Source organism: Zonotrichia albicollis, chromosome 4 (assembly GCF_047830755.1).
Source record: "Zonotrichia albicollis isolate bZonAlb1 chromosome 4, bZonAlb1.hap1, whole genome shotgun sequence".
In the NCBI taxonomy this organism is placed as follows: domain Eukaryota; kingdom Metazoa; phylum Chordata; class Aves; order Passeriformes; family Passerellidae; genus Zonotrichia; species Zonotrichia albicollis.
The window spans coordinates 46,519,222-46,541,400 of NC_133822.1; the positions used below are offsets into that span (position 1 = coordinate 46,519,222).

The window sequence follows — 22,179 nt, forward strand, 5'->3', positions numbered from 1 at the left end:
AATGTAAAATTATGTAAAAATTTTATTTAGAGACAACACAGCAAAAAGAGATAGCCAAATTACTACTACTACTTATGTTTCACCACTACCTATAAACCTTTCTTTTTTTTTTAAATATCGGCCTTTTATAATGATATTAGCATATCAATGATATTCAATTTGTAGTAAAGGTCCCTGAATGAAACTACAACTAATAAGACTTCTGTTTATTATCATCACATTTACTTCTTCAGCACCAACCACAGCACAAAAGCAGAGCCTTTGCTGGTTATTGCATAGTTCTACAGAGGGATCAAATATCTACAGACTGGCTCAAAGAAAAGATTTGACCTTGAGGTACAACAGATGCTCTTTGAAACAAACCTTCCCCTCCTACACAATCCAAAGAGCTCGTGTCTAAGAGTGAATCTGCAGGTATTAGGCATGAAGGGAAAAAAATTCTTTTGAAATAGGAGGGGGGTCAGAGGAAAAGGGGACTCTGGGTTCCGGCTCACATGATATTGGTTCAAAAAACAGTTCAGCAGATGGTGAGATTATTGCTAACATTTCTCAGCTTTTCTTTTGTCCCACAGAAGGGTGGGAATTATGAAGTGGAGAAAGTACCATGTTTTAAACTAATTATCATTTATCATATACCTCTCTCCTCCATTAAAAAAAAATGCTCAAAGGTTGAATATATATTTTCTGTAATAATTTCATCCTGTGTGTTATGATGGCATATTACCTAAATTATCTGCACTTTAGAGAGTTATTGGCTATGACTGAATTACTTAGATTAGCATATACAAATCTCAGAGACACTAAAAGCAAGTATTTGATTTTATAGGTCTTACAATTGTTTTATGTTGTCCATAAACTACACCAATTTTGATTTTTTCCCAAATAAGATCAAAAATATTTAAAACATTAGACAAACATTCATACCAAAAATTAAAAAATAAATACCCAAGCCAGAAGCATGTATTTTAAGTCTGTGTAATAACAAAGCATGTAGCCTGCACTTCAATACATTATTTGTATTTATTTGTATTATTTGTATTTAGACAGTCCCACTAAACCTGTGCAATAAGTGAAAGAGGCCAGTAAATCTCACTTCAAGGCATTGCATGAAGCACATCACAGCCTCAGATGCTACATCAGAACATATTCTCTCTGCTGGCTGCCAATCAGGGCAGGCCTTACCTTAGAACCCAGGCAAAAAGAAAATTAGAGCATTTTGAACTTTTAATAAACTAGAGATTGAGAAAACCCACAAAAGAAAGCCAGCAAAAATCTTTTTTTCTGAAAAAAATTCATTCATTTAATACCAAAAGACCAATAAAGCATGGGTCCTTCTATTATCCCCATAAAGCTTAAGACAGCAAACTGAGGTTTATGAAGTAATCATGAGCGGTATCTCCAGACCATAGTATGAGTAAATCAAGGGCGTGAACTTGGAAGGTGAGATTTTTCGGAGAGTGTTGCAGAAGTGGGATTTCTGAAAGAACTACCCATATATAGAAGTATTAGTTAAACTGCCTTAGATACTGAAGGATGAAAATTGAATACATTATGCAGAACTATGTGTGGGACAGAATAAGAAGGGTCTACCCATGCATCCACAGTCAAAAACAAAGATCTCACCCTGTCTAAGGCTGATGTCAGATTTTTGCTTCAGGTCAGCAAGTGCAGGTTTTGACAGTTTGCTAGACAAATTCTGGGAGTTCTCTGTATTGCAATATCATGTGAGCATACCAAACTACTTAATCCTCAAAACGCATTTATTTCTAGTTTACCGAAAATCATCAAAGAGTTTGCAAGTCATTCAAATATAATTAAGTAATTAAAAATAATCTTACCTTCTTTTGATCTTCTAGTTTATGACTTAATGGATTCCTTCCATGTTTGTTCATCTCTGAAGATAAATCCATCACATTCATTCCTTGCCCTTCAAAATGAAATCGGTTCAGCAATGCAGCAAACTAATCCAAAAAGCAGGGGCTACAAACACAGAAACATGGTGCTTTTTTCCATCACACACCATCTCTGGACATCAACGACTTGGAGAAATGACTAAGAAATGCATTGATTGAGCTGAGGAAAACTTTGCAGTTCACTCTTGAGACTTTCCAAATCACCATAGCGTTCTTAAAAGATGATGCTTAAGAAGAGAAATGTTCATCTACCACTTTTAACTCCAACTGCTATCTGTATCTTTCTTCACAGGTTTCCATTTTACAGGAGGTTACATCCTGACTGTGAACCTGTTGAGATAAAAAATAAAAAAATCAAGATTGATTTACAATTTTCTGACACTCTTTATATTATCTTTCCTCATTAGTGCATGTGGATTTTGTGTGGTTTTGGGTTGAGGTGGGGTGGGGTTTTTGGTTTTTTGGGATTTTTTTTGGTTGGTTAGTTTTGGTGTGGTTTTTCAGATTTATTCGTTTTTGTTAAGTGGTACTGGGGTTTCATTTAGTACTTGGCAGGATGAAGTAATATATGATCCCATTTATTCCCCTCTGCATCTCATCTGTGAGCACACAGAGTATTCACTGAGAACAGCTAGTGAGTTCCAGCTACCAATGGAAATGTAAAGTTATAGGAAAGAGAAAAGCAAAGACTATTTGCTAAAATACTGAAAACACTAAATTAAAAATGGACCAAAAAAAAATCCTCCTTAAAATGCCAACTCCCACCTCAAAGCTTTTTTATTGTGATCCAGTTACAAACAGGAAAAAGGCACAAGGGTGAGATATACCCAAAAATGAGACAAAATCAAGAGATAAATATTGATACAAAGAAGCACTGACAGCACAGTACCTGTGAGATAAAATTTCTTCCCCAAAGAGTGTTCCAACAACAAACAAAATTGTATTTATTCTCAACACCACAATGTGAGGCACCTATTCTCATCCATATTTATCTTCACATCCAATTGAACATGACAGCAATAAAGGACTAATCAAGCAATAAGAAAAAATCCTTTACAAAAATAACTAGAAACAGAAGACACATTTGCCTTGGGAAATCACAGGAATATAAACAAGAGTACACTAAGCTGCTATATGAGAGAACATATACCCAGACAGCTTGTTACCTAAGCACCACTTAAGCCTGATACACCTTACCTCAAAATCAAATGAATTTTCCTTGCTATTCTAACTTTTGAGAATCACCTCCTTCTGCAGATAAGCAGTGTATTACAAACACACTCACCAAAGGAAACTCAAATGGTTAGAGACCATTTTTCTATTCATTATTTAGAGCGTCCTGAGGAAAGTCACTGAAATAAAAGCAAGACTAAGGTGTTAACTGCCCATAAAATAGGAAGTAGTCATTAAAACTATGCTGTTAAAAACTCCATACATTTATGATTTTATTGGATTAAGAAGTAAATCATATTCAATAGTATACTATAACCTTCCCTAGCACACACAGCCTTTTCTCACCCTATTTTCAGAGAATCTGGAGCACAGCAGGACAGAGTCAGGCATCACTCTCAGGTGCAGCCTATTCCCACTCCCACCTGTGATTTCCCCCATTTGAGAGTTTCACAGATCCACAGAATGCACAAAACAGTAATGCCAGGATGCAGGAAGATGAAACATGAGATACCGCTGCAGGGATCAACATCTGGATTCATGCTTATAACAGCTGTAAAGCCAAGGTAAGTCAAAACCAAGCTGTTAAAACCCAGCAGTTTCTCTGGTTCATTTCATGGTCAGACATGTGAATTATATTACTTCCCATGCCTGGCAATTATGCTATGCTAGGCAATTAAGCTATTCTGAGGAACTGCATGGTGTTTTCAAGCCAAAGTTGGACAGAATGCAAATAATTTTGTTTGGACTGCCCTCATTACTTTTAACATGCAAAGCACAGGGTGGCAATTTTTGCTTGTTCCATTCAACATATTGTTCCATGGTCTTCAGCCTTTTCAACATAAACAGCTGTAATTAAATGCTCTTCACTGGCTTTTTTCTTTTTTTTTTGCAGTACACCAAATTTATTATTCACTATTTTACACTGATATTTAACATATACACAATCACAGAATAAAGTATCCATAGTCTCGGATAGCATGATGATCACAGACTAAATAATAGATTGTTAGTAGGTCACCTACAAATATAGAAGTCAAGCTGAGTTAGAGTTTTTTTACAATTTTTTCTCCTAACAGACACAAAAACCTCATTCAATAACAATTTTTATTAATTTTGAGATCCTTATAGCAATATAGTTTTCCAGATGCACTTAACACTGGAAACACAGGCCTAAAAGAAGTAGAGCAAGCTGTCCAAGCCAGGAACATCTTTAGACTTTCCTGTTAAATAACACAATGAGGAAAATCCTACGTGGAAATTATTTGTGATCAGGGTTGGGGAGTGGAGGTTAGTGACTTCCTCCTCTAGAGAAACTACGGAAAGCATTCAGGGTGATGAAGTTATGGTTTAAGTATCTCAAATACTTGCCAAAATTCAAGTGGACCTAAGTCAGGTGAAATCTGTCTGAAATATCTTCTACTTCTCTGTGAGCTACAGGCTACTGACAGACTAATGGGGAACAACCCCAGAATATATTCTGAGAATCAACCAGAATTATCCTTTCTATACTGCCCTTACTGTCAATACAGATAGCTCTTGAAAAGTAGTAGTAATAAAAACAATATTATCCTATAAGTGGCATATTCATTAAATATTTAATGGAAGTTAACACAAATATCTTTACAGAGTCTGGATTTTGCAAATCAACCTGGTTGAGGACAATGTTCAGGGAGGGGGAGTTGTAAGCAAATACTGTTTTAGTCAATTCTAATAGCTCTACAAAATCTACAATGAAAAAGTTGCTGTATGAAAACTTTAGATAATGATTTTTTCCCTAAGTTTCTTCCCACTGTCATTGGCCTGCAGGTGTTTTAAAACTCCATGGCCATGTAAGGTGCATTCTACCTGGGAGGCTTCACACCAAAACACTGCTCTGTTATCTGGTGGGGACAAGGGCTATGTTAGAGACTCAGCCTTCTCTTCCAAAATCCTCTTGTGCCCACATGGAAATTCTCAATTTTTGCCATACTGTTAAAGCAACTTTGAAATAGGCCCAGGTATAAAACTTTAATTTACAGTTTTCCAATTTTCTTGTTTGTGTACAGGGTAAGTGGACTGAATTGCATCCTGGCTATTATCAGCTGTACTGATAATGGTTTATGCTTAATAAGAGTTATGTTTTTGTTTTAAAATTTCTGGAAATCTAGATAGAGAAATTATTTTCTGGATATGCTGATAGGAAATGCTGTGCAAATTTTAGAAGGACACAACAGCAATTTTCAGTACTAATACCTCATTATTAAATAGGAGCTTCTAGTTTATGTGCAGTTATAATAGATGTGGAATTTTGGAGCTGCTAGGGAGAACAAACTGAAGACAATACCCATTTATCTATTTCAAACACAACAGCGTGTATGCCAGGACCATGAGCAAGAGCCATCTGTAAACACCAGTGTACAGCTAAAGTAAATCCCAGATACAAACCAGCCTTTGTTCTTGCCCATCGGTGCTCCCAGGGATGGCAGCATGGCTGAGAGAAATGGTGGGAGAGTATGAAGACACTATGACTCGCTTGAGATTGGCAGTGGGGCACATCTTGCAAGGCCTGCTCTGTCCCACTGTCCTTGACTCTGGTAAGGCTCACCACTAACATTCTGCAAAATGAATCAGCTTCACTTGAAGACAGGCAGATCAGGAATATCAGGGGTATAACTTCCATACTTCACATGATCCTAAGAATCTTCTAGGTGATGTGAAACCCCAGTATGGCTCTAATAACTCACCCATAGCAATAGTTTCACAATGGCCTTAAAAAAAAAAAAAACTCTAAGCATGAAAGCTTCTTATCTTTCTTTGTAGTCTTTCCCCACAGGGAGAAAGTGTTAAGGCTCTCTGTATGGGTCTAACTTCAAACATTATGATCAGGCACACAAAGAGTTATCAGAAAAAGAAGATGATGTTGACTCTTGGAGGATTTGAGAGCAATTCCAGGGAACACTGCTTTTAGCCAGCATTCAGAATAAGAAGCCAGTATCTGTTCTCTGCACACACATATGATAGAAGTGCCATAGAAAGGCTTGTCTGCACCAGATAAAAGCAGTCTGCGAAGGCAGCTGGTGAGCCAAAAACATATCTCTAAGCACTGAGACTTGCCTACAGAATTATTTATTCTGATACAAAATTAATTCTGTTCCAAACACATGACTGATTCACAGCAATACAAAAAGCTGCAGTGTTTACAGCTCTTTCTAAACAATGTAATGGTTTTTACTTAGATAAAAAGTGACCCCATAAGGACAAGTCCAGAGATGGTATTTCTTTTATTAAGAGCATTTGGTATTATTTCTGTAAGTAGTGTCACTTTATCCTCTGCATTTATTCATAGGGCAAAACCCCTCTTCAGCACAGAATACTATGTGGAGCCACCACATTATCAGCGAGGATAGAATTATGATTGTTTGCAGTGTTTCTGGCTCTAACCAATGCATATTAATACATTTATTTTCATATTTGTATAGATTAAAGAAAAAGATAAGGGGTGATGTAATATTTACATCCTTGCAATGCTATTCTGCTAAGCAGGATGCCAATTGCCTCAAAAACCATCAAAACTGAATGCACAAATTAACACCAGTGCACATAATTAGTTAGAAAAAAAAATTAAAAAATCATATATATATACACACACGCGCATATTTATATGAGACTGTTCTATTCTCAGAAACCATTCTTATAAATGGTACAGCAACTCAAATCTTTCTGATTTTCTCAAATCCTTTTTATCTTACATTGCAACCTCCATCAAACAGGCTGAACTCTCTATACAGAATTTAGAGCTGCTATTACATTACAATTTTATTTCAGGTTTGGAACCAGTACCAGACAGGAATGTCTTCTCTCTTCCATCATCCAGTTCTTTTGCCACTGAGTATCAGAGATAAAGAAGCATAAGAAAGGGAACACAACGTCTATTTTTAAGAGATAGTCCAGTCTAGTCTTTTACTCTGATGTCTCCCAAAGATTTGTTGTGAGGGATGACAGTTTTGTTGCATGTACAGTACTCTATGCCAGGATCTGAGCATCAGACCTAAATGATATTTGGTTATCTTACCCAGCACTGCCCTGCTACATATGCAGTCTCTTAAGAGATTCATGAAACATCTACATTTCACTGTGCCTTACAGCACTTCTGCAGACATGCTGCAAAGGACAAATTCCACCTTATATCAATCCCAACTCCAGTTTCAGTGGAATATTTCTCCATTTCTGTCCAAATTTGTTTTGAATGTTCCTCTGTTCTACTGAAATAGATGAAAACAGTATGGTGCAGCTTTTACGTTTCTAATATTTGGAAAGGAATAGGAAGACTGAATATTCCTTATTTATTTACATGCTAAATACTCTGCAATATTTATATTATTTTTTATAACTCTGCATGTCTAATAAAAGAGCTACCCTAAAAAAGATAGGTAAATATTCTCCAAAGCCTACCAAAAACTTGGATGGAATGTGAGAGAGACAACACTGAGGTGGAAATGAAGGGGAATACAGAAAGCATATTTTCATATTCTAGGTATACAACAGAAAGAGTAAGCAAGGAAATACAATTCAATCAAACAATGCAAGTACACCTACAAGGATCTTAAATTGCTCTGACCCATTAACCAAAGCTTCCTCTTTATGCAAGAAAACTATTTATGAGGCTCATGAGAAAGAGAAAGGCTAATCAAAAATAGCAGAGAGCTCACATACCTTTGAAATTTTGTTTCCTAGGGAGCTATTGAGCCTTCATTTCTCTTGCTTTTAAGTTTGATTGGCATGCTGAAAAAAGATGCAGCTGACCTGTGTCTGAGCAGTGGCCAATCTTCTGGGAGTTTTAATCATTTACAGCTATTGCTCTAATCAGATTGCCGAGACATAAAAAAAACCCAGAAAAATTGCATAAACACTTTTTTCAGTGCACTTTACAAAATTTCTAGGGAGAAAAAGGCCCTGGGCTTTGGAAAACACGTTGATATATGGTAGCCCTATGGAGACTAATATATCTGGTAGATTGCAATACCCCATCTATGTTAAAACTTTGCTTCCATCTATGAATGGAATGCAGCCTAAGGGGAGGTGATGTCTCTCTGGTTCACAGGCTGTGAAAATGACCAACAGGAGCGCATGTAAAGTTTCACATATGTTGCTACTTTGAGAAATTTACATATTCAAACACAAAAACAGCATGCTGAAGGGTTGCCAGTTACTCTTACATGAAATACTTAAATCCATCTCTCCTACTTTACTGGAAATAAGAACTTATTCTCCCCAACTTGATTAATCTAAGTTCTTGAAATTTAAGAATATCATTAAATTACACAGCCTCTCTTGATCTGTCAAGGCTTGCTAAATAGCTCAATTGGATAAAAGATTCAGCTGCATTTTCAGAATATTTTTAACTCAATGCCTGGTAAAAGTGATAAAGCAAAAAATATTACCTATGCTCACAGACAATTTCACAGCTGCTTCAAAAGCTGCCAGTTAATTCTTTCAGTATTTGTTTAGTGGCAGCCTTTCCAAGTGAACCCCATGCTCATCACAAGAAATCACATATAGATGCTGATCAAACATTGCAAACAGTGCTTTGTTACTTCAGTATTCAATCCATGTCCAGACCAGCCTCCTGCAATTAAATCAATTGATTCAAACAAGTACGTGGCTGAAACAACAACGCCTGGAGACTGCAGAGCAGAGAGAAAACTGACCAAATGAGACTGTCGATTTGGGGTAGGGGAAGGAGGTAAAGAGAGGGGGGAACAGGGGATGAAAACGGACTATAAACATTTTTTATAGAAAGACCCAAGTGACAAAAAATATTTCAAATATTTGAAGACAAAAAGCATCAGTAGGCAGTGCTGTCTTAATGGTGAAGTAAAAAGATGACCTTTGATAGTAGAAGTTTGTCCTCACAATCACTGCATCACAAACTAGTTTAAATTTGGGCTGGGAAAGACCTTCTGGGTGAATTGCTTCCTGATCTGCCAGTGCAGAATACATTACTACATTGTATTTTCTAATGTTTTACTCTGCTATTACTCTAAATTCCCAAGTGACACAGCTCACAGTGCTTCCCATATGAGAATGTTAAACAGCCCAGTAGAAAATAATCCTCTAAGAAGTTTCTCAAAAGATGGGTATATTGACTTAAAATTTAAGCTGAATTTTACATTCTTCAAGCAATTTGTATCAATATTTACCAACACAGATTATTGCTAACACCATATATTTTTATATACTGATTGTAACCTCACAATTTGCAACATATTAAAAAAATCTTCTTTTATTAATATGAGTATCTAAACAAACGTGCAGTTGTTCCCAAGAATCTCAAAGATGGAAGTCTATTCACAGATTATGTTAGAAGGGTTTTAACTAACAATAACATGGACTGGAAATACAGGAATACCTAGACAGTCCTAAGCTTTACTGAAAATGTAGAATTAAAAAGGGTTTGAGGTAACATCTAGGAAATAATTGTTATGGGAAGTATAAGGTCTTTGTGTCTGCCTGGAGCACATGTTCATTTGTGAATGCTTAAATTACATCTCAAGACAATAACATACTCAAAGAATGTCACACTTCCCTTGTAAAGAGATTTGCATCACTAGGTACACCAAATTACCCAGTGTCTGTGGCACAATCTTGAGTTGGATTCATCTGAACAAACACTGCTGCATGAGTCTAAAATCATGGCTTGGTGGTCTTGCTATAGTTTGAGAAAATAAATAGGCACTTTTAGAATGGAATTCTTCTCATCCCAACTAGCTGAGATGAATCATGACCTAAGTGGCTTTGGAATGCACAGACTTTTCTGTATGTATGATATCAGGTGAAAGGAATCTTTTCCTTCAAACCTTGCATCTTAAAGGACGGACTATGTGAGGCTCATACATTCAAACAAATCCTAGAAAGCCATTAAAAAAACCCACTAAAAACCAAAACCCAAAAAACAAACTAAGTCTAAACACACCAACAAATCTAATCAAGTCCTACTGGAACAATCCCATACAAGTAATCTACCAGCTCTCTCCTCATTCAAAGTGGATGCCCAGGAACATCAGATTTGTCTGTTTTGTCACAGTTGTAAATGCTGGCTGAGCATTTACACAATCACACAGTAACTGAGCTACCCCAAGGGAAATGAATCTTCTTTCACACAAAGTTACCTAGAACAATTGCTTCACTGAGAGCTATGCCTCTTTTTTCTTAAAAGTTTAATGTTGACTTGGCAGATAGTTTTTCAACAGTCTCACAAAAACTTACTGATTCCTTTTAAGTAGGAAAGCCAAAATTACACCCCATGTACTTCAAACTTTTTCCTCTTTTTCATTTATGTTAAAGAAAGTGTATTCTACAGCTATTAAAGTCAACAATAAAACTTGTTGTGGTTTATGATACTTCCCAACTTAGTCCTGCTAAAACCACTCCACACTTGCTTCCCTCTCCCCCTGTCAATGGGTGCACAAAAGGCATAGATCATGGGTTGAGATAAGAACCATTTATTAGAAAGAGCAATGAGATAAGAAAACAGTAATAGCACAAATATTATTAGGAAAAGGTGTAAGACAAAGAAAAGATTTCCAAAGAAAGCCTGCAATAGTAAACAGTAATCAAAGACCAATCAGCTCTTCCCCACCACATTTTCTCCCACTGAAAGGAACATCCTTTTCAAAAGCAAAAGAGAGACCCTTTGCCCAATCCCAGGCATTGACTGTGAGATAATACAGAAAAACCTCCTAGTCATAGCTCCTCAGCAACTACAAAAAATTAACTCTGTCATGGCCAAAAGTAGGACACTTGAAATTGGGCCTTTGGCTATTTTCTTTCAAACCTTTAAAACAGCTTTGAGAGGTTTTTTGCCTCTAATATGCAGAACATTTTTTGACACAGTCTTTTCTTAGCAGACGTAGCTTGACCTATTTCTGTAATATAACACTGACAACCTCCTTATTGCATCATACAAGTTACTTGTCCTGAAAAATAACAATAACTGGGACAATCTTAAGAGTTCTACCTGTGTCAATACCACTCCTTAGATCTGAGTAACATGGATCCCTGACCTACCTACAAGCTCCCTCCTCACCCATATCCTGTGCTTATATTTAGAGATTCTGTGATTCTTTGTCACACAGTGAGATTAGAGAAATTTAAATCAAAGGCTCGGTTTGCAACATGTTTTGTAACCCCATTTGTAATATCTTCTACTACTTATTGCATGAATTACATTGTCTGTAGCGCTTTTGATTTTGTTTCTCATTTCTAAGCAATTTTTAATATCATCTATTTAATATCAAACTTTCCTCAGATCCTAAAAGCTAAATTTTAACAGTGAATTTCTGGTTATTAATCCACCTTCATCCACATTAACTACAGGATCTATGTTGTGATTTTAAGACCAGCTGAAAATTGAGCATGGTACAGCTGTTTGCTCAACCTCTTTCTCCCTCCCTCCCACCATAATGGAATGAGGTAGGAAATAAAAAAAATTTAAAAAAAAATACATTTATGTTGAGATAAGAACAGTTTAGTAGTTAAAACTGATGACAAAACTGATCTACAACTCAGCTGAGGTGAGCTACCACATGTTCCATTCCTCTTTTTAAACAAACACATGTTCTAGCCCTTCAAAAAGTGCCAAAAAATTAACTCCGTTTGAAATGGGCAATAATTAAAGAAAAAAGAAATGCTAATTATCAATGCAAACAATTCTTATTTTCTCTGCTGAGACAGCTGTCTTGTAATTTGCCCTTCCAATTATTAAAATGTGATTCATGTCTCAAACACACTGCTGAATTAGACCACAATGTGCACTGCTTGCATTGCTGTATTTACATCTAAATATTGTCAGCCTCCCAGACACTCTTGGTAATCAGCACACAATCTGTATCATTCAAGATAAAGAAATGCAAAGGTCAGAGATCATCCACAATAACAAAATAAGCACCATTGCTTCATGTGATAAAACACACATGGAGTTGTGAACAGTATTTAGCTGGATAATATCTGCATCTCATATGTGTAATAAACCAAATTTGCCATTAGCCTTACATAATCAGAAATCAGGTATGGGAAAAACTCAGGGAGAAATTTAGCAGTTGGATTTTAAGAAAATCTGGTTTCTGAAATTAAAAAACTCAAATTTAATTATTTTGTTCACCAGACGTACAGACTGGCAAAAAAATGACTGAAACAGTTTTGTAAAATGTATTATGTACTCTACCACAAAAATAGTATCTACCTGAAGAACTTTCTGTAATTAATTGCATTATATATTTCCGTACAAATATTAAAAGGTTTCACCCTAAAAAGATGTCCCTGTCCTAGTAATTTTTGACAGCTAATAACATTTTAGAGTAAAAGGGTAATCCTGAACATATTACTGCATCTAAAAATACATCCAATATACACAGAATATTATTTTTATGCAGAAAAATGCTCCACACTTTTTACACACTCAATGTAAACTTGCACACAAATTCAATGACTGCTATTAAATAGCTTGCACACAAATTCAATGACTATTAAATAGCCTGCACACAAATTTCAGATAGAAACAAAATCTTGGTACATCATATAATGTATCACAATTACTTTCCCTTAACTAAACTCAACTTTTTCTTTTAGTAATTTAGATGAACCAGCCTAAACAGCCTCAACCAACATAAAGATTGTTACAGTTATTACTGAATAATATAGCAACCACATTGAAATACTGGTACAATATTGATTTGTTTTTAAAAATAGAGCACTGCTTCCAAATTCCACAAATTTATACAAAGGAATGTGATATGAATGTTGTCTAGGTGATGCAATAAGAATGTATGATTTTTCATCATGTCACTATGATATTCTGCATGAAAATGTTTTTGATATTCATAAGTCCATGAGACTAGATGGGATCCAATCCAGGGTGATGAGGGAACTGGAAAATGAACTTGCAAAGCCACTCTCCACCATTTACCAACAGTCCTGGCTCACTGGTGAGGTTCCAGAGGACTGGAAGCTGGCCAATGTGACGCCCATTAAAAATAAGAGTGGGAAGGAGGATCCTGATAATTATAGGCCGGTTATCCTGACCTCAGTACCCGGCTTATGGGACAGTTTATATTGAGTGTCACCAGACAGCACTTACAGGATGGCCAGGGTATCAGACCCAGCCAGCATGAGTTTAGGAAGGGCAGGTAGTGTTTGACCAACCTGGTCTCCTCTTACGACCAGGTGAGCTGCCTGGTGGATGCAGGAAAGGCTGTGGATGTTGTGCACTTGGCCATCAGCAATGCCTTTGACACTGTCTCCCACAGCATACTGCTGGAGAAGCTGGCAGCCTGTGGCTTGGACAGGAGCACTCTGTGCTGGGTTAGGAAATGGTTGGATGGCCAGGCCCAGAGAGTGGTGGTAAATGGTGCTGCATCCAGCTGGGGCCAGTCACCAGCGGTGTCCCTCGGGGGTCTGTGCTGAGGCCAGCTCTGTTCAATATCATTATTGACAACAGGGATGAGGGAATTGAGTCTTTCATCAGTAAATTTGCAGACGACACTAAGCTGCGAGCGTGTGTCGATCTACTGGAAGGGAGAAGGGCGCTGCAGAGAGACCTGGAATAGTTGGATGGACGGGCAGAGTCCAATAAGATGAAGTTTAACAAGTCCAAGTGCTGAGTCCTGTATTTTGGCCGCAATAACCCCCTGCAGCACTAAAGACTGGGGATGTTGTGGCTGGACAGTGGTCAGGCAGAAAGGGACCTGGGGGTACTGGGCTGCAGCCGGCTAAACATGAGCCAGCAGTGTGCCCTGGTGGCCAAGAAGGCCAAGAGTATCCTGGTCTCTATCAGGAATAGTGTGGCCAGCAGGAGCAGGGAGATCATTGTTCCCCTGTGCTTGGCACTGGTGAGGCCACACTGTGAGTGCCCTGTCCAGTTCTGGCCCCTCTGTTTGGGAAGGACATTGAGACGCTTGAGTGCATCCAGAGGAGGCAATGAGGCTGGTGAGGGGCTGGGAACACAAACCCTGTGAGGAACAACTGAGGGAACTGGGGCTGTTTAGCCTGCACCATCCCTGCAAGTGTTTAAAAGAAGACTGAGTGTGGCACTGGTGCTGTGGTTCAGTTTAGGTGTTAGGGCATGGGTTGGACTGAATGACCTTCAGGGTCTCTTCCAGCATAGTGATTCTGTGAAAACACTGAATTATGACTACTTATATATTTCTACATTCTTGCTGTTTGTAAATTAAAAAAAAATATATAGCATCATATGAGTAGAGGCTAGGACAGAAGAGAAGGCTCAGAAAACAATGTCTTTACCCAAGGAGGGGATCATATTGCAGTGATAGAAATTTAATGGTTCTTCAGGAAGTATAATGAAGCCTTATCTCAGGAGACCTCTGTTCTCCAGTCACATCAAGTGGTGACAGCTCATCCTTACCAGAAACTGATACACAGAGGAAAGTACTTGCCTGAGAGTGTTAAATCCTCAGCATGTTAGATGCCTGCTGTCATCAGAGACCAGCATTACCATGCAGCCTACCAAGCTAGCTTAAATACTGCAGTTCAGAAAAAGAGACTTCTCTGTATTTCTCAGTACCACAAATTGAGAACACCTCTGTTTAATTTGAGCCTGTTAGCCTTTACAGCCCACTGCCTAGTTCCCCATACCACTACATCAACAGGCCAAGCCTGGTCTTGGCAGGCAGTGGGGAGCCGCACAGGCAGTAAAGGCAGCCCCCTGGAGTGGAACACACAGCTTTATCCTGCCACATTAGGAGCAGTATCGATCGGCTGCAAGACTACTCTGCACAGACATCCTCTGACTGAAAATGGATCTCTAATATAGAACCCTTGAGTACAGAAATAAAAGGGAAAGCTGTGAAACATTTGGGGTTACAGAAGCATTTGACTAAGCTTTCTCCAAAACAACAGCAGAAAGCAAACCAGTCTAACTCAGCAACTAAGCATTTATGCACACAACATTCCTAGATAATAGAAAGCAGAACACAATCTTTTGCACCAGAATCATTTTGAAAATTCATAACCTGGTCATTCAATGTAACTGAAGCAAGCAAAAAGCTGTGTGCTCCATAAGAGTTTGAGGTAGGGATGGGTAAGATTTGTAAGCAATAAAATATATATTCAGCTATACAGTAAACAAATAATAACAAAAAAAGTCTCAGCTAGCTCTCGCAGCTAGATATTTCTATGCGTAATTTCTCAGTAAGTTCAAATTGCACTCTAATATTTACAGTCTAAAGGAACTTACTGCTCTGAGATCAGCAAGTTTTATTAGCACTCCATTACAGTGCTGGACACACATGCTAAACATCAATATCTTCAACTGGAACAATTAGGTTCTGCATTAAATATATCTGAATTAATACATACAGAAAAGATCACTGAGAACAGTATAAGGCTCTCTTCCAATGAGCCAAAAGAGGAATTTGTTCTTCACAAATATTTTTTTTAAAAAAAGTCATGTTTAAAGCAATTTTTGAAATCTGGTTAGGCTTTTAGGGTCTGTATATTATGAACACACTTGCTTACCTTGAACATGCTACTGATTTCTAGGAGCAAAAAAACAAAGACATGCATCCCCCCCTTACAACTTTTTTATTCTTACTCCTCAATAAAATGAGTTGAAACAAATAAACATAGCCAATTTTCATTACTGATTCACAAAAACCAGACTAGTAACAAAGACAGGTTATCTGTGCATTTTACAACACATATTAGTAGCATAACACAGTCAAAATGAAGAGACCCATATTATTACTTATGACCTGAAACTGTTTCATTAAGTACTTATAGTAACATTTCTCTGCATAATATTTTCAAAAATAAACTGTAATCAAAACAATGTTAACGTTTTATAAGCAAACCACTTTCTGGTCCAGCTCCTACAATCAGGCTGAGAAGCATCTCAGCAGCCATTCGCACTTACAAAAACACAATTTCCTATCTCCACATGAAATGGGGAAAGAATTAATGACAATGACCATGAGATTTACATTTCATCACCTTGTTTAGTGAGCTCTCTTTCCTTTATATAAAAATTGTTGTTGTGCTAGATAAACCATTTAACACCATGTCCTTCATTAGCACAGAATGAAAAATGAAATGGAGAAGAAGATAGTCTTCATCCTGTTCACAGCAGGCAACCGCCCATAGTAAAAAAAACCTATGATCACAAAAGCAGCTATTAAATGTCAGTTTTAGCATAGCCAGGAGGAAAGCTGTGTGCCTGTCTGTCCATCTATGACAGGCAGGCACACAGGTGGGATAATTTGCCCTACTGCTGCCTAGGGTGCATATATTCTCTGAGTACAGGATCAAGCAACATAGTCAATCTGGCACCTCAGAGGAGCCCTTAGTTCTCTTGCACTAGTATTTAAAAATAGTCTGCTGTTTTCATGATAAAAAACTTTTTCTCACATATTCCATTTTTATCGTGCCCTTTTGCCAGACAATTTTCAAGTGCTTAATATTAATTAGCTCTCGAAAGGCGTATTTAAAGAATAGACAATCATTTCATCCACACTCCTGTCCTCTGTGGCACAATGTGGTGACAACAACATGACAGCTACTTAAAAAGCAAAATATAATAATGGAGAACCTAAAGCTGCTGAGAGTAAATTTTCTTAAGCTGGAATTTTCAAAGCCTATTCAGGGCTCCAGCTGAGCTCCTGTGGGCTTCTTTGAAGCTTCTAGCTTTCCTCATCAACCCAAGGATCTTTTTTCAAAGAGAAATTAAAATCTCAGTATTACTAAACCCTATTAAGCGCACACCTTTGTCCCATCTTGACTTTGTTATCTGTGTGTCTCTTGAAGTTTCTGTGCAGTGCTTATGGGTGTTTTTTGTTCCCTGTGAATATTTTGCACTCTCCTACTTTCTAGAAGGATATCCTATTACTATATCTCAGACTTAAGAGTATGTTTTCTATTGACCTTCATGTAAAATTCAAAATATGAAATTAAGACCATACACAAAACCAGGATGGAGTAAGAATAGTGAGGGAAACAATTACGAGACTATATTTCTAAATGCCTGAAAAATGCATAGACAGACAACAACTGGCAGGTAAGCTACAAGTAATATCTCACAGTTGGTTTGCATTCTAAAGACTTAATGTACCAACATTGATAATTAACTTATAGTTATTTGCTATTGAGATATTTTTATTGCTCATCTGCACTATTTATGATACATTTATTCCACATTTTTCAATGGCAAACACCGCAGGTCTCAGGTCAAGCAGTAGGAAGTGCATTGGAGGAGCAAGAAAAAAGGATTTCAGTTTTCTCAGAACAGCAAAATACTGTTTTAAAATATCTAGTATGGATATTGAGATGGCATAGATAAATTATCTGTAATGAAAGAAGTAGCTGATGCTAATAACCGAGCTAAATTGGTAAAATAACCAATTAAAATGTCATCTTTAATTAAAATGCCAATTAGAGCAAAGGGTTATTAAGATACATGTCAGTCACTAAAACTGATGAATCGTAATTCTTTTACAGGATGTCTTTTCTTTGGCCTCCCCAAAGAACAAGAGCTCTTACCCAAAATAAAACCAAGCTCTCATTGCCTTTTTTTAACACACATTGCATTCAAACTATTCCAAAAGGCAAAAATTAACACTGCTGCAACACAAAAAGAAATTAACCAGCTCTTAAGACAAAGAGATATCCAACCAAAAAAAGGGGGGAAAAATGCAGGGGAAAAAAAAAAAAAAAAAAAAAGAAGGGCAAATAAGGTAGCCTGAGGGCAGCCTGGTACGGCAGCTGATATGAAATGCAGATTCTTCTTCCCAGCCCCCCACCTCTGAAAGGAAGTCTTCTCCAGATTTCAAAGTTTGTATAATGAGGAGCCAATAAAACATAATAATCTGCTAATGCCTGTTACCGCTGATTCCCAGGACTTCCTTTCCCTTCAATTAACCCACATCACATAGATCACCGTGGTTTAGTAGACTGTGCACGAGGATGGGGATTACACCACAATTGACATAAGATAATAACACACACAGTAGAAACAGAGCAATAATACCTCAACAAGCCCTGTAATTGGAGCAGAGTATTGCAATGACAGATCTATTAGCACGAGGTCAGTGAGAAAACATCTGGGTTTCAAGTTTACAAGGGGCAGTTTTCTAGCCTGACCAAAAAGTCATCATTCTGTTTCCTTCCCTGCTTAGCTCAGTGGGTTTTGGATCAGACAGCGTCATTATTTTGGTATCTCACTATTGCTGCATTCAATCACATCAAGAAACAATAAATCCATGCATATAAAGTAGCCCACCGACTGGATATCATGTTACCTTCCTTCTATTTCTTCAAAACCAAAATTTAGCAAAAAGGAACACAACCCAATGAAACTTCATTGACAATCTGAAAACAGGCTTCCAAATCTAGAAATCAGCAGCTAAATGAATATGTACACATACATAATTTTTTTACTTCAATGTGCCCACTTCTTTGGTTTCATTTCAGCCTAGCCTTACCCTGCTTTGCCACCAGCACTCCCTTACACTTGTTTAATTTAAAGATCTCTTCAGAAAATGCAATTTATTTCATGCATGTGTGAACCAGCTAATCTGTTCCCAGCCTAAATCAACCTCAGCTTCTATGATTTTACCTTCCAGGGTAAGCCTTACCTGTTTCTACTGTACTATATTACAATACTAAAATGCAGGATCACATGACTCACACTGTCTCCATAGTTTTCTCATGAGCCATGAAAACTAAACAAATGAAACAACACACTCAGTGCCTATTCATCACCTTTATTTACAGCTTCTTTCTATTCTAAAATTCATTTAATTACCATTCTATATTTCTAATACACAGGATTAGAAAATTAGTAAATCTCACACTGCTATGGTGTTGGGGTTTTTGTTGTTTTTGGTTTGGTAGGGTTTTTTAACTACACTAATGTTAGAATGCCTATATTTTATTACACTTCTGCTTAAGGAGAATGCAACTTCATTCCAGTCTGTTAGGAATTACTGAGAGAGAAATTACCACCCTCCTCATTCAAAATCTCTAGAGTCATCACTGATAGGTGCTGTCACACATTTATTATGCCTTCTTTCATATTGCCTTCTTTCATATTGTTGACATTCCATCTGTCCTTTGATGATGAAATATGCAAACTGTAGTTGCAGAATTATGAGGATCATATTCCACTTAGTTCTACATCCTGAAATTCAGCCACAGAGACAAAAATCTATGTTATGCACTCTTGCACTCCAACCGGACCATCAAATATCAGACTATTTTTGTAACATAATATTTGCAGGAAAATGAGTAAGAAGAGGGAGATAAAATAGCTGTTGGAAACTTATTACTAAACCTCAGAAAATTGCTTTACTGAAAGGTTCATAAATTTGCAAAGGTTCATAAATTCTGGTCATTACAGAATCAGCTAGGTCGGAAGAGACCTTTGAGATCATTTTGTCCAACATATGACCTTACACAATATTCTCAACTAGACCATGGCACTAAGTGCCACATCCAGTCTTCCCTTACACACCTCCAGGGACAGTGAGTCCACCATCTCCCTGGGCAGCCCATTCCAATATCCAGCCAGCCCTTCTGTGAAAAACTTCTTACTGATGTCCAACCTAAACCTCCCCTGGTGCAGATTAAGTCTGTGGGCTCTTCTCCTGCTGGTTGCCTGGGAGCAGAGACCAGCCTCCTTAGGCTGCAACCTCCTTACAGGAAGTTGTAGAGAGTGATAGAGTCTCCCTTGAGCATCTTCTTTTCAACTCAACCGTTTTACCTTTACCACATTCCCATCTCTGGAAAGCAGAGTAGAATTGGACTTGCTACTTACTATGCTATGCTACACTAATGCTCTATATCCATAATATTTATTGCCAGGTAGAGGTCTCTTGGTATGTCGATTCTTTAGGAGATAAATTATGATGACTTAGTGATGAGTAAACTGAATATTGGCGACTGAGAACATTCAAGTAATTTTCAATTACTAAAATATGAAAAAATGAAACTTAAAACCCACTAATCTCTGACTTCATAAATAAGGTAGTATAAGTGTAAATACACTTCCATTGGATTATTTTGGCATATTCTGTAGTAAATATAGACAAGACAAGCTGTTTAAGATCAGAAAGTTTTCAGTATCTAATAGAATGTTGAAGGAAGTACATCAAAGCAGACTGCTAAATAAAACTTCAGTACATCAGAAACTTCACAAGGAAAGAAAGCAAACGAGCATCCATACCAGCAGAAATAGATGCAACTCATCTGATTTGCTGAGTTATTATACAGATCTTCCTAGCAGAAAACCAATAGTCTGAGTTGAAATTGAAGCAAGAGTTACCAGAATTAGGTTACAAAAACTTAATTAATACATCCACAAGCAGTAGGCTTGCTTTAAGTATAGATTCTATAGGTCATCTTGAAAAAGACTATGTTAATTAACAACATCCTCTCTCTAGATGATAAAATTTTCAGATGTAACAAAAACAAAGAGAACTGGCAGAAGAGCTGGCATCCTAAATTGGCCAAATGAAACACAATACACTGAGAGGAAGATGAGATAATACAGCTTCTGACAGTGAAGTAGTGACTGCACCAAAGCATAAGAATTAAATATATCGTAAAACTGTGATTTTTTGATTAGTACCTTCTGTAACAAATTAAGGAACACATGCCTTAATATAAAGTCATTGTATGTATGTATTAAATATAATTTGCTTCATTCTGAAATACTGCTGCTTCAGAAAAGGTGAGAAACACACTATTAGGATGATTTTACAGTCTTGTTTATAGCTGCATGCAAAACTATTCAACCCTGACTTCATGAGTTGCAGCCTGGGAAACAAGTTTTTCCCATTCTGTCCTCTGCTCAATATATCTGCATCATTTCATAACCAGGGCCTGTTCACCTGTAAAGAATTGATTACTTTTCCAGCAAGAGTAGAGACTTGATCCTCTAAGTCTCTAATGCCATCCAACTCTCTCATAAGCCATTTTATTTTCATCATGCAGCTATGCTTGCAGAACATCCATACACATGTATTTTTAAAGCCCTAACATATGTAAAGACTAATTGCTCTACTTGCCTTTGCCAATGCACACAGCTGAGGACAGATTACTTGTCAAGAAAAGCTCAAAAGAAAAACACCAAAATCTTTGCCCATTGGTTTTTAGTTTGAGTTAGTGCTTGAAAGGCTTTATACCAGTCTATTAACAGGTCATGTGATGCATTTTCTTAGCACAGGACTGATCATTTTGAAGCACACAAATTTCTTTTCACATCACTACTTAATGACGTGGGATTTGTACACCACCCAAGCAAGCACACAGTGCTACTGCCACAGCACATCTGGAGTTAGTCAGTGATGTCCTTTCTATCAGTCTCCTCATGCTTCAGGAAACAGAAGAACACCACACATCTGGTAGAGCTGCTTATGATTCTCATTTGTGTCTGAAAACAGAGGACTAGAGCCCATCTCAGCAGAAAGATTATTCCAGAAACAAGTACCCATAGAAAAAGATGAAACTTTCCTCCAGCACCTTATATATTTTCACATCAGAGTGATATTTTTCCTTGATACTGCTAAAAACCTCCTTTAGTAAAATATGTAAAATTACTGTTTTCAGTTGGTGATAAGCCTTATCATCAACTCCTTCAAAGCTCAGCCTAAGCTCTGCCACACAAGAGCCTACACCTCTATCCTGTACCTCCCGGACTCTGTGGGCAGTGAGGTGCTCACACTGATGTGTCTTTCCATACCCTCCCCACAGCTTCTGTCCTCCAGAAGCCCATGTGCCAACCTGGACTACAGCATATTTATATTTTTCCTCCTGGGAGACTCCTAATATTAACAATTACTCTTCTCAAAGCAGTTAGTATTAGACACTACAACAAATGGTGTTTTCTCAAAGAGGCTGCTGAAGATAAACATCCCGGAGATGCCAACGTCTAGATCAATTTGACAAAAGCATCCTGGAAAACTTAATTCTATTATACATGCTAAGGTCTCAGGAAGAAGGGAAAACAGCCATTTAGCATGAAGTTATTACTGAAATATTAACAGAGCTGAAAAATTAAGTAGCACAATGCACAACACAGAGCCTGAAGGACTGGTATCGTTTAGTC

At 37.4% G+C, this 22,179-nt stretch overlaps 1 protein-coding gene across 3 annotated transcripts in view; it reads right to left on the bottom strand.

The window, feature by feature from the left end:
* The window catches only part of NAV3 (neuron navigator 3), a 508,016-nt gene that overhangs the window by 378,280 nt on the left and 107,557 nt on the right, over nt 1-22,179 (bottom strand). For all 3 annotated transcript variants that reach the window (XM_074539691.1, XM_074539692.1, XM_074539693.1), the window contains exon 2: nt 1,839-2,243. In XM_074539691.1, the coding sequence (XP_074395792.1) occupies nt 1,839-1,919 (81 nt within the window). In that variant the 5' untranslated portion in view covers nt 1,920-2,243. The remainder of the gene's footprint in view (nt 1-1,838; nt 2,244-22,179) is intronic.